General features: G+C 37.6%; 1 protein-coding gene across 1 annotated transcript in view; it reads right to left on the bottom strand.

Moving 5' to 3' along the window:
• Positions 1–1,948: 1,948 nt before the first annotated feature.
• The window catches only part of SKOR2 (SKI family transcriptional corepressor 2), a 34,034-nt gene continuing 21,422 nt past the window's right edge, over positions 1,949–14,560 (bottom strand). Inside the window, exons 6-7 of the mRNA XM_044240987.1 lie at positions 9,967–10,034; positions 1,949–2,011 (exon numbers count right to left, since the gene is read on the bottom strand). Of these exons, the coding sequence (XP_044096922.1) occupies positions 1,949–2,011; positions 9,967–10,034 (131 nt within the window). The remainder of the gene's footprint in view (positions 2,012–9,966; positions 10,035–14,560) is intronic.

The raw sequence follows: 14,560 nt of genomic DNA, 5'->3' as shown, positions 1-14,560 counted from the left end.
TTTGTAGGTGCAAGAGAAGTTCATCATAAGCAGGGAAGATGAGTTGGGGAATCAGAAGGAGTAAAAAGAGAGTTTGCTGGAGTTCCTGAGGGGAAATGAGACTACATTCTAACGGACAGACCTCAAAAACACGGATTAAAAGAAGCCATATACTAGAGAACATTCTGTACACTGTCCTTCACTAAAGCTCAAAATCAGGCAAAGCTGATCTTTATTGGGTTGGGGGGGTTCCTGGGCAGGGATACAGGGAGGCAGTCTGGGTGCTGTAAACCTAAATGAGTTCATCTTGTGAAAATCCACTGAATTTTGATTCGTCAACTTCATGATTTGAATGACTGGCTGATCTCTGGACTTTCATGAGCGTGTGTTACACTTCCATAAAAACGTTATTTAAAAAGAACACATCCTAATATAGTTTCTTTAACTTGAAAAAAATCACTTTATTTTCAAATTATTATACCTATGAGTTTACTTGGGTGATTCTCGCCTTGACTGCCTTCGTGTTCTGGGTTAAGATTTAGTGAAGTCTGACTATTTTTAAATGATTCATTTCACCCAGCTCGTACAAACCTGTCTTCTTTAATGGGAAAGAAATGCCCAACATCAACTTCAGGCTTAAGAAGAACATACAGAACAGAACCAACTCACAGGCCCACTTGTGTATGACTTCATGGAGATGGAAACACAAGGACTTGTTACTTGACTGTCTCTCTTGCAGAAACAACTGCCCACAGAGGACAGGAAGTGTGTACATGAGGAAAAAGCTGGCACTGAATCTAAGGTCAGGAGCCCTAGGATCTCTTCCTAGCTTTGCAACATGCACCGAAAATATCATGACTCTCTTCTCCATACCTCAGTACCTTGTGTGTAAAATTAAGGGAGAGCATTTGACTGAGAGATCATCTTGGATGAAATGTGGGGGACATAATTATCACTATTTAAGATAAATGCTGAAGATTATCACTAAAAAAGATGATGACGAGAGGTGGGATTTTCATTTGCACAAAGACAGAGGAGACTTGTGATATACAGAGAGAGACATGAAAGAAAGAAAGGGAACCACAAGCCTGTGTTGTTCAGAATTCTTTTTGCCAACACATTCTATTAAGTTCAAAACATGTTCCAGAGGGAAGGCCTGGGAAGAATGATTCTGATGAGAACAGGTCAAACTGATAAATGACTGTAATCCTAGTTGGCCACAAGCACTTACAAATGCTCCCTCTGACATCTGAGTTTTCCCCTGATTTAGCAATTCCAGTTGTTAGGTCATCCTAATGTATTGTTACAGAACCAACAAGCCATGGTTTTTGTATCCCTTAGATTCTAACAATTATATATGTCTTCTACATAATCAAAAAGTTGCTTTTAAAATGTTTAGGTCTGTTCTGACTATAGTTATTGAATTTTTACTGTCTTCCTTGCCTTAGGAGCCCAGAGTGGTTTATGGAAAGAATGAATAACTCTTCCTACAGAGGAAGTTCTCAAAGGTCCGCATTGCCTGCAAATGATCACAACACCGTCCATCAGTAGCTCCCTGGAAGCCAGATTTTGGGAAGAATACTGGAGGCATAGGAGACCTCAGAGGAAGAGGAGACACAGTAACTGTGGTCGCTGACACGCCACTTTTGTGTAGATGGGCAGTAATCTGGGTGTCGGGGAGAACCAGAGAAGAGACAACCTCAAAACAGAAGGAAGATTGCTTCTGCAGAGGAGTATAGAATTTCCTTAGTTTTTAGTAATTTTCCAAAGAATCTATAAAATGTATATGGCCACTTACTTAGGAAGTCCCATGCCTGGGCATAACAAAGTTCATCTGTATATTGGCTGAAACACAGGATGCAAAGTTACTAATCTCTTGAGCTATTTCGAATACACCAACTAAAGAACATGGCTGAGCAATAAAAATTCCAAGTTCAAGAAAATCTCTTTCGTCTGGTAAGCTTACCTTTTAGCTTTTGCTGAGATGGGCACCAAGCTTTTCTTTCCTGATCAAGCTTGCTGCATAGGGGATCTGTAAGATAAAAATAAGCAAAACTATCCAGATAATCTAAATTTAAAGACGGATACACATGGAGACCCTTCATCATGCCTAACAACTTGAATGCAGGTGAATTCCCCCCAGCCCCTCCCAAGGAGAAAAGGTCTCTATCCGATCATCAAATTGTGGAGCTTCCAGATTATAGAAATTCCTAAGTCCTGATAAAAAGCATATCAAGGACAGAACTGGAGATCACATCAGACTCTTGCTAGAGCTAGTCTCTGAGGCAGTATATGACATTTCATTTTCAGAATTGTTTTCAGTGTGTACTTAATAATATGGTCTTACTATTTTTTATTTAGGTATGAAAACGAGCTTCTGATGTTATAATATATGTCCCAAGTAAAGGGACAAGGATGTGATTACAAACTAGTTGCGTGCTATCTTTCATTTAATTACAGTGACAAAATATGCTGTCATTATAAATCACAAACAAGATGAAGTAACTAAACACGAATTATTACTCTGGTTAATTTCCCAGTAACTCCCAAGAAGCATCAGAAATAATTGCACTGAGTGGAAAATATGACCCCTGAGGATGCTACCTGTATAAACTTGGAAAGCACTTTTCAGTGCTGGGACTTTGAAGGAAAGCCTATCTCGTTTGATATGTTGCTTTTCATTAGAAGATTCAAATGGCTGAAATTGGACCACATGTTTTAATTGGATTCACCTTTATTCATATCCAGTTAAGGTATTCTATCATTATGTGACTTATCTTCTTCATGATAAGGCTAAACTCAGGACTCTAAAGATTAGAACCTACTTTACATTTAAAGAACTGAATATCCAGCCTCCTAGGATGTAACATGAAGTATGGCTGTTATGTGAAAGCAGTGAGGGGAAATGCAATTATTTTTATCTGATTAGGCAACATTTTTGGATACTGATACATACATGTCCTCCACATTTCCAGCATATTTGTGTTTTGTTCTCCTGATCCACCCTCCATAAATATCCACAAATATGAGCTTTTTCTAATGGGAAGGAACTATGAGTCTACGATGATGCGAGTGTCTAAGATTAGCTGGATTATTTTGTCCTAATAACCAGCCAGTTGAATCAGGTGTTTTAATGACAAAAAAAAAAAAAAAGACTAACAAAATCATCTCACTATTTTGATAGACAAACACAACATGGATACGTCTGATAGGCACCTATCTGATAAAGGCCACAGACAACAGTAATAAATTAATGATTCATTCATTAGAGCCATAAAAAGTTCAGAGTCCCAATCTCACATTTTAGGACGTGAGCTGAGATGGAACTGGATAACTATGATAAGAACAGTGACATAGGGACCTCTTCTGGTTACCTCTTCTTCTCACTCTAGGTCATGCTACACCTGCTAATCACAGAGACACACATTTTCCATCACAGTGAGTGCTGTGATGCCCCAAAACACATGGATCACCTCTCTCTTCAGATGCGTGATATAACGAAGCCTTGAATGGAATTCCATTATTTAGGATAAGGCGTAGAAATGATGTAAATCTCAGGGTATGAGGAATTACCTATACACTGTATTTCTGCCACACTCACATTTAGAGAAAGTCCTTGACCCCAAGATTCAGTGCCACAACGATTTGGAAAGCGTCTGTTCCATCCCAGGCACCACACAACTTAACATCACCTTGGGCTCTCTCATCAAAGCCAATAAACTACTCATTCTAACCCAAAGAAAAGTGCCCGAAGGGCACTGCTTTCAGATCTATGTCAGAATGCCCTGTTCCTTCCTTCCTTCCTTCCTTCCTTCCTTCCTCCCTCCCTCTCACCCACCCACTCTTCCTCTCTCTCTCCCTTTCTTGCTTTTTCTTTCTATTTTCTTTCCCCTCCAGAAACAACACTGTAGCATTTCATTAAGGTGGGAAACTGAGAAGGAAAAGAAAAAAGGACTTGGTGGGGAAAAAAGGACATTTCCACATTTGAGCCCCGATTCTCCAGAAGGGAATTTAAATCTGAAGAATCACCCCCACTCAAACATCATTGCATTCATGTCATTAAAACAGAATGAAATAAAAACCAAATGAAAACAAAGATCAAAAAGCTTAAGGTTGTAAGCTAAAAACCATGTTTTTTTTTTTTTTAGAATTTCCCTCCTTTTATTCATTTTTAAAATTAATATATAATGTATTATTAGTTTCAGGGGTACAGTTCTATGATTCATCAGTCTTACAAAATTCACAGCACTCACCATAGCCTACACCCTCCCCAATGTCTGTCACCCAGCCACCGCATCCCTCCCCTGCTACCCCCAGCAACCCTCAGTTTGTTTCCTGAGATTAAGAGTCTCTTATGGTTTGTTTCCCTCTCTGGTTGCATCTTGTTTCATTTTTCCTTTTAATGCTAAATCCTAAACCATGAATGATAAAGACTATATTAGCACATGGCTTGACTGTTCATAGAAATTACCCTCTTTCCTTGATCCTAAAATACATTCCCCCCCATTTTAACATCTCTGAAATTTGATGTTTTATAATTGACAATATCTTAGAATAATAGTTGGAAATTTCTTTTCTTATGGTACATCAAGTAATCGTGCCTCCTATAAATGACAGTTCTTCGGGTTCCTTGAGATGCAATAGTGGATTCACAGAGACCTAGGCAAACACTCCTCAACTTGGAAGCTCAGGCCTGTCTGTAGAGGCTCCATTTGAGCTAATTACTCCATGTAAATATCCGGTCCTAGAACATACAAAATCTTTCTTTTCATTTTGACCAGCTTAAAAATCACCAAGCTTGGCATGGACAACAACAAAAAAATCCCTCAAAGTTATTTAAGTTCTAAATTAATTACCTAGCTGATGCTAGTCTATTAAAAGTACAAATGGATAACTTCCTAGTTTGTATCAAGAAAGAATTAACCTGACCTCAGACATTCAGGTGGGTTAACATGTCAAAAGGAGAGCGAGGAAAGGGCCGCTTAACTAGGGAACCACTAGGGATCCGTGATTGCCTTGTCAAGATGCCTGGCAATTGATCAGTAACGGGAAAAGGACCCACTGTAGACAAAGTCTGTCTGCTGCTGGAGGACGTTAAAGCAGCATCAAGTCCTCTGACTTGCAGGGACCTTCTTTTCCTGCATGTTTAGCCACAAAGGCAAAACCATAGGGGCTTCAGGATTCTTTCCTAAAAACATAGTGCCAAGCAGTAATTGTTGTATCCACCTTTAAAAAAAAAAAAGAAGTGTCATAGACCACACTTTAAAAACTCTCTGGGTGGAGATGATAGAAGTCTGAGTAGGTTCCCATCCTAATGAATCCTGGAGAATCTCCAAGGAGAGTCACTATGGCCGAGGAGTTGCATCCTTGTCAAAGAGGGAGGGCCCCTCCAGCAACAATAAAGACCTTGCTCTTTTCCCTGCGAGGAAGCACTGTGCTCCCACCAACGGGAAGCTGTAAATTGCTTTTTTACAAGTCCACAGCGAACGAAACATTAGTACTAAATCTATTGATTGAGTGTTATTTTAATTGAGGCTTTTAATGAAGAACTTTGAGACCAGCTTCTGCGGGCCGTGTGAGACTGCAGCGTTCTGGGGAAACAGCAGAGGGCACTTGGAGACTAGCATGTCTTCTCCATCGACACGCCTCTTAGTAGCAATCCAGCAAGTTCGAAGGCTGTCAGTCTGAATGGAGCTATTTATCACAGGCTCTCTTTTGCAGTTTCACAATGTCCTGCAAGAATTAGGACTAAAGAAGAGTATGTCTTCGACAAACCTATACTATTGCTGCTACACAGATGCACTTGCTTGAAAAACACTCTTGCCAAATTAGCAATGAAAAAAAAATTATCAAGGCATCATAATGTGTAAATCATATTTCAGTCCTTGAAAAAAACTTAATCAAAAGGTTATACATGGAGTAAAATGTCTTCAGCTTCTTTTTTTAATTTTAAAAAATTTAGATATCGTTGATATATAACATTGCATCTAGCTTCTTTACCACCTTCTTGATTGTACAGGGTAATGGGTTTTGTTTTCAAAATTGAACCAAGTTTTCTGAGAATCATAATCGCCCTGTGAATGAGAAATTTTTCACTCTGTGCTATACTACCCACTAACATTTTCATGACCTTGCTAAATTTTAAAACTTTTGCATATGGTTCATAGTGAGAGGAATATATTTCTTTGCTTGTATAAATAACTCTGGCTTAGCAAAGAAAACATTGTAAGCATTTGATAACCCAGGGCAGAGGTGGAAGATTTTAACACAAACTGTGTGAAGTACTATATATAAACTCTAATTTTAAGCTATTAAAAAAAAAGTTAGCTCGTTGCCCATGTATAAGTGTTAAATAAACTGCATATGCTTTAAATCTCACATTGAGAGAAAAGCACATTCATTTATAAGTGTACAAAGACCGTCAATTATTTGTATAGTCATCACTACTTTGCATTTAACAAACTAAAAAAGGAAGCAGTGGGGCAGAAATGACAGTCAGCAGAGAATCTAAAAATGCAGAAGCCAAAGAAATTCATAAGTTTTCTTTCTATAGCAATGATACCCAAGATGCTTTCGATATAATCTTTTGAATAAGAACACTGTGTAACAGCATAGGATAAATGCATTGTGGGTCTATGGGAATTGTTATAAAATATGATGGCTTTAATATATTTGAATTCTTCATGACTGCAGGATGGGAGAGGTTTTTATTTCACTTAAAGAAAAAAAATGCCTATTCTGTAGGCAAATGACTCTTTTATAATACATGTTCCGTAAACCTTAAATAAAAAATAATTTAAATATAATACAATCGAATAATTCTGAGTGAATTGCCCTATTTCTAGGAAGCAAAACATGTAACCATATTTACTAATGAATTAGATCATGCAACTAAAAATATTGAGAAAGTGAATAATTGTGATACCTAGCAACTTCTTGAAGATCTTGAGGTAGACTTTCTATTACCCTCTAAGTACTTCAGCAAATAAAACAAGCTGAATAAAGGATTTCATAAATTTCCATTCAGGCAACCTTGAGTTTGCTGTCTCAATTCCAAAGCAGACAGTATAAGGTGAACACAGGTTCTCCTTGCACAAAAATCTGTTTAGCCACCAGAACTTGAAATCCCTACTATTAGAGGTTCTGCTTTGGGAAGGGGTGTGCCATGAAATTGATTCCTCATGCTCTCAGAGCTTCGGATGACATCCATGGGCATTTCACATTGATTACGTACTTGTGCCTTACTACATCCGCATCGGGGTGCTAGGTGAGACCTTACAATGAGTTCCTTTGGTTGAAAAACTGACACTTAATGGACTATATGGGATTAGTCTTGAACTGAAGTTTGCAGACCTTCCAGCTTGTGTCTGGGGGTACTAAGGATAGTGCGTCCCATAATTCACTGAGATGGCTTTCCTTAGTCATTTTAGCAATAGTTTCTTAGCACAAAAGAAAATTCGAGGAAATCAGGAGCAAGCCAGGGAATCTGGAGAAGAATTAAGAGGGCCATCCTATAAGAGTATCAAAGTTGAGTCAGGGTCATCCCTGGGTGAAGATTCATGTAGCAGATGTTTATTGGTAGGCATTTGATGCTAGACACCAATGCTAGTTACTGGAGGCAAGATGAAGACCCTCTTGGTCTTACAGCAGAAAACACAAGAGAAGAAGCAGAAGGGACAAATCATGTCTATTTCACCTGTTTTCTTGTTGTCAGCCTGCATGTGCTTTTGTGCATTTCAGAAATTATATGGTAACTACAGGGCTAGGGGAAATAATTCTAGCTTCTCCCAAAGAATTTAATTTGTGACCAGGAACCATTTACTATCCATAGAAATCTGAATCAATAACACTTGTCTAGATAAATGAATATATGATGATAAAATATTTTGTGATACAGTGTAATAAAAATGTTTAGTAATACCAGTTTATATCTTCCAGGTACCAACTACCTCAAAAGACATTTTTTTCTTCTATTAATACTGCCTGCTTATTACATCGATGCAGTATCATTTTCTCTTTCACTAAAGCAATTGAATGTCAAAGAGAATTAAGACATTAAAGTTACACAACTGACCTTAAACAAGGGCACTGAAATAAATACTTAGTCCCCTTTTCCTAAAGCCCGTGTTGCCATATTCGACTCCCCGCCCAGGAAATCACAAATTTTTGGTTGCATGTGTCTCGATTTTTGTTTTAAGAGCCTAAAAGTGATACATAAAATCAATAAGGTCTTAAAATTTTACATCCTGATCTCCAAATCTATATTTAAATTCTTTCTTTGGATTGGCGTGCCTGGCTGGCTAGGTTGGTCCAGGATGTGATTCTTGATCTCAGGGTTGTGAGTTTGAGCCCTCCACTGGGTGTAAAGATACTTAAAAATAAAATACTAAAAAATAAATTTGGGGGAACCTGGGTGGCTCAGTGGATTAAGCCTCTGCCCTTGGCTCAGGTCATGATCTCAGGGTTCTGGGATAGAGCCCTGCATCAGGTTCTCTGCTCAGCAGGGAACCTGCTCCCCCCACCCCCGCCGCCCGCCTCCCTGCCTCTCTGCCTAGTTGTGATCTCTCTCTGTTAAACAAATAAATAAAATCTTAATAAAAAAATAAATTTGTCCTTTGGACAAAGAAAACAATAAGCACATTCACAGCAAGTAATTAACAGCTCTTATTACCTAGGTATCAAAAGCTAAGAATGTAGATACATTTTCTTTTTAACCTCTTTGGGGGCTTAGTTATCAAACAATGAAGAAGAATCCTTCTACACTCCACCCCCTCCTATGACTTCAGGTGCAAACAAAACTAATACAAACAAAAGCAACACAAGATGAAAGGTCCTGTTTAAAAGGCATCTTACATTAAAATGGCTTTCAGAACAGAGAATGTTAACCCAGTACTTGAGACCAATGAAAATCAGCGGAAGTGTTTAATGGACCTCCCAGAATGGGGGAAAACCTCATGAGCTCCAAGGCTTTCTTAAAAATGACTCCCAGCAATCTCCAATAACACGAGCATGATTGCTCTGATGCAGAAAGAAAACATTAATACCTATCTTCCTCGAGTTACCCCTATAGAGAGCTAGCTATCTGGCTCTCTAGACAAGACAGGCAGGTATGCATAGATACACGCTTAACAAGACAAGGGCAACACGGACCAGTTCAAAAACATCAAGCCACTCAAATTACAATAGTCACGCGGGGAATACCACCAAGGACCTGCGTATGTCTTTATCCAAGTGACTAAAAATACCTTACAAATCTGGAACAGAAATTATTTTCCCCATTGTACTCATGTACATGAGAGCATGGGATATTGTTTTAAAAGCACTAACGATTAATACCCGATATATTTGCATGGGGAGGAAGGGCAGTGAATTCACAATGAAAAAAACCTTAAAAAGGCAAGAAAATGCCCCACTACATGTATTGGCCAGGCACCTTCCTGCTTTCCTGATTCCACATAAATACATCTCTGCATCCACTTTTCAACATGATTAGGAGAGGGTGAATAACACACTTCATTTGGAAATTATTACTTCTTTTCATCACCCTTCAAGCGAATTTAATGGATTAAGTGTATTTATCCCAAGTTTATTGGCAGCGGAGGGCCTGGCTTAGGTCTGGGTAACAAAAGGAGAGAAAGAGAGAAGACAATTGCCCTTCACTGAGCTTCTAGTGCATCCCAGCACTGTGTTCACACGTTTGCACAGTGGGAGCCAAGGCAGGTACCTCTGGTTTACCCACGGAGACAATTTACACATCTGTCTATTAACACATGGTAGGTAGTTACATTTCGAGGAAACGCACTGACACATCTGTTTATCCTGTGTCTAAGTAAATCTTGGGGTAATTAGCATCAAAACCAGCTGAGAGGTAAGTGGTAGGTGGACCAAAGAGTTTCACGGCAAAAACGCAAACAGTTTCAGAAAATTGGATGCTCTGAAAACAAACCCATGAAGGGGCATACATTTTTTAAGTAGAAATCATCTTACAATTTGTAACTGTTGCACCATTTCTTCTCGGTAGGCGAGTTCCCTTTTCATCTGATCTTGAAAATTATCTGGTAGGAGAAACAAATAGAGAAAGACATTAATTAGAGTTGCACAATCTTCTTTTAGTATTTTTAGTAAAAATATTACTGATGGTCCCAGAGAAGCCCTTTTCCCTTTTTGATATTTTTAAAAAGGAGTGTCTTTTTTTTTTTTTTTAAGTAAATAATGTGGCTGTTGGAAGGGAAGGCTACAAGGCTCCATAATCAGAACAGGCAGCAAATTTTGAGATAGTAAGGTCTGTATCTCATAGTTCACAGCAACCCATAGCCATCTAGATAGATGGTCCCCCCGCATATAATTACGACTCAGGTCACCTGGGTGGCTCAGTCAGTTAAGCGTCTGTCTTCTGCTCAGGTCATGATCCCAGGGTCCTGGATTTGAGCCCTACAAGCCCCAAGTCCTTGGGCTCAATGCTCAGTGGGGAGCTTACTTTTCCCTCTCCCTTTGCCCCTCCCCCTCCTTGGGCACATGCGCTCTCTGTCAAATACATACATAAATCTTAAAAAAAAAAAACAAAAACAGTCACGAACGTCTGATACAGTCATGTTCTCTACCTCTGCCCATTTGAACAGGTCACAGGTAGAGAGCTTTCACTGTCTTAGGAAATGTGGACCCTTATGAATTCTTGCCATGCCTCCTGGGTGATAAGATGAGGATCTGTTACCCTGGCCTGCCTCACTGCACTCCCAAGAAGCTGATAAACATACTCTGACTCTCCAGCCTGTGAACTCTCCCTTCCTTTGCATCAGCTTTATTATGTGGTCCTTCATGGGCCAAGAGAGCTCCTACAGACCTTGCCTCCATCTGAGAAGGGGGGAGCTTTAAGAGACATTCTCCTGCAAACTATCTTTGCAGGAGATTATCTATCATTTTTATTGCGAAATGAATTTCCATTGCAACCTCTCCAGGTGATCTTTTCTAAAAGTACGGACCCACCAAAAAAAAAGGGAGGGGGGCTGGCTAGCTTTGGCATTTTCTGCTTTACATGAGAACCTCACACAATCTCCTATTGACTCCATGGTGGATAGTCAGGGCAGTACTTGGGAAAAACCAGAAACTTTGTCACATTTTTCCTCAGCTCTTCCTTTCACTTCTACAGCCCGTGGTGTGACTCCTTCCCGGACTGCCTCCATACTCAACTCCTTTTGCCACAGCTTCCCAACTGACCAGTTGGCCCCTGGTCCCTCCCTCCGCAAATCCCTTTCCTTCTCCTGCTGAAAAATCTGTGATGTCTTCCCAGTGCTTTCAAGAAAATAAATCCTTTACTACTCCTGAGATGATGGATACTTAGAAGTTAAAAAGTCCTTTTTATTTTATTTTTTTTACTTCTACCTTTCTATACTATTTGAATTCCTTCCCCAACCTTAAGCCTGTCTTTAAAATTAGTTAATTAAATTTAATTAATATTAAATAAATAATATTTAAAATTTATATTAATTAACAATGACATTCTTATTAAATGTTATTTATTAATAATATTTATATATAAATATAAATATTATTAAATAACATTATTAAATATTAATAAATTTAATTAAATATAAACTAATTTAAAATTAGTTGATTAATTAGTTTATTATATATTAGTTTATATATAAACTATATATATAAATATATATTACATATGTGTGTATATATATACATATATACGTATATATGTGTGTGTGTGTATATCTATATATCTATATATCTATCTATATATATATGGGGTTTTTTTTTGAGCAGTTTTAGGTTTACAACAAAATTAAGAGGAAGGTACAGAGATTTCCCATATATCCCCTGCCCCCACACCTGCATGTCCTCCCTCATTACCAACAATCCCTACCAGAGTAGGACATTTGTTACAATGGATGAACCTACAGTGACACATAATCATCAAAGTCCTTAGTTTACCTTAGGGTTCATTGCTGGTATTGTGTATTCTATGGATTTAAACAAATATACAATTGCATATATTCACCATTATAATATCAGAATATCTACCAGTATAATATCAGAGAAAATACGAGTATTTTCACTGCCCTAAATCCTCTGTGCTTTGCCTATTCACACCTCTCCTTCATCAACCCCTGGCAACCATTGATCATTCATTGTCTCCATAGTTTTGCCTTTTATATATTTTTTTAAAAGACCCATTCCCTGGTCTCACCTCTGAATTTGATATGAGAGGTATTATAATAGGGGTAAGTACATGGCACAATGCAAGGGTCAAGGGGGAGTTAAGGGGCTAGAAATGCTTGAGCAGAGATGTAGAGAACAGTATTTTAAACAAAGACATGGCAAGAGGCATAAGGAAGAGCAAGTGGCTCAGTTGGTTGCAGCAAAAGGGGTAGAGGAAACCCCTGCACCCCATCACCCACCAAACCTGAATGCGGCACCTCTCTGGGATTCCAGTGCAGACTGGAATGATGATACTCAGTCCTTACTTAATTCATGCATATTTGTCTATGATTGTACATTTAAAATAGTTCATTAAGGTAAAATTTTTAAAAAATAAAGCCATTAAAGTATTAGAAAAATGGTGACTATTTTTATAAAAATTGGGTAGGAACGGATATCAAAGACAGAAAAACCAAAAAAGGAAAAAATTGATAGATTTGATTGGACAAAAATTTAAAACTTTAGTATGACAATAAACTACAAACAAACTGAACCCTCAACACACAAAAGATCATGGCCAACATCTAAAGGTCATTGATATAAACAAAAGAATATTTGTGATATGACAAAGACTTCATATATTAGTATATAAAGTGTCCATAGCAATCAGTAAGAACAACACATTAAAAGAAATATGACAAGAGAATATAATGGGCATTTACAAAACCTACAGCTGGAAAGTAGACATGGAAAGTCCTCAATGTCCCTAATGTTGAAAGGAAACAATACAAGCTACCATTTTTCCTTAAGTTGGAAGAGATTAAAAGAAAAAGTGAGATGTGGTGTTCCAAGAATGGAAGTGTAAGTTAGTACAATCTTTCTGCAAAGCAACTAGAAATTACATACCAAGAGCTATAAGAAGTTCCTAGTCTTAAACACAGCAATCCTTTCAAGAGTTTATTGTAGGGGAATCATTATAGATACACAAAACAATTTAGTTCCAGTAATGTCCACCATCTAAAACTTTGATGACTTTAATGTCTAACATAAAAGTATATTTATAAACTCAAGATGGATTAAAGACCTAAATGTGAGACCCCATAAAAAACCATAAAAAATCCTAAATAAGAGAGCACAAGCAGTAATTTCTCTGACATCAGCCATAGAAATATTTTTCTAGATATGTCTCCTCAGGCAAAGGAAACAAAAGCAAAAATAAACTATTGGGACTACATCAAAATAAAAAGCTTTTGCACAGTGAAGGAAACTGTCTACAAAACCAAAAGGCAACATACTGAATGGGAGAAAATTCTTACCTAAATAGACATTTTTTTCCCAAGTGAGATATCCAGATGGACAACAGACACATGAAAAAAATTCTAAGTATCACTCATCATCAGAGAAATGCAAAACCATGAGATGTGGTTATACCTTACCCCTCTCAGAATGGGTAAAACGAAAAACACAAGAAACAATCAATGTTGGTGAGGATGTAGAGATAAAAGAATCTTTGTGTACTGTTCATGGAAATGTAAAGCAGTGCAGCCAGTGTAGGAAATAGTATGGAGGTTCCTCAAAAAATTAAAAATAGAAATATCATATGATCCAATAATTCCACTACTGGGTATTTACCCAAAGAAAACAAAAACACTTATTTGAAAAGATATATGTACCTCTATGTTTACTGCAACATTATGTACAATAGTCAATATACAAAAGCAACCTAAGGGTCCATTAATAGATAAACAGATAAAGAAGATGTGATATAGAAAAACACAATGGAATATTATACAGCCATTAAAAGGATGAAGGTTTAAAAAAAAATTCTTCCTTTCTTTCTTTCTCCATTTGGTACAACATGGACAGACCCAAAGCATACTATATGCTAAGTGAAATAAGTCAGAGAAAGACAAATACCATATGATTTCACTCATATGTGGATTCTAAAAAACAAATGAGTAAAACAAAAAGAAGAATCAGACCTATAAATACAGAAAATGAACTACCAGTTGCCAGAGGAAAAGGGGATGAGAGGATGGGCAAAATGGGGGAAGGGGAATGGGAGTTATAGGCTTCCCATTATGGAATGATTAAGTAGTAATGCAAAGAGGCTCATAGTTAAGTGAAAAACAGGAGGGTAAAAAAATGGGGTATATAATATTTCATTTCGTTTTTTAAAAAATGATTGAATATGCATTTAAAAAGCTGAAACTCCAAAATGTTACCATTGGTTATCTCCAGGTGACAAGATTATGGGTGATTTCTCTTTCCTTTTCTTTGTATTTCTGTATGTTTACAGTTTCCTACAACAGGCATGTGTATAAGTTTTGAGATATAAATATTATTAATTGGCAAATGGGAAAAAAACCCCTAAAATTTCTATTATGTTTTAAAGGTTGATGAAGGCACAATTTAAGTGGAGAGGAAAAAAAAT

The sequence above is a fragment of the Neovison vison genome, chromosome 3 (genome assembly GCF_020171115.1).
Source record: "Neovison vison isolate M4711 chromosome 3, ASM_NN_V1, whole genome shotgun sequence".
NCBI classification, from domain to species: domain Eukaryota; kingdom Metazoa; phylum Chordata; class Mammalia; order Carnivora; family Mustelidae; genus Neogale; species Neogale vison.
Note: the sequence above shows the minus strand (reverse complement) of the source record. Positions and strands in the feature narration are given on the sequence as shown.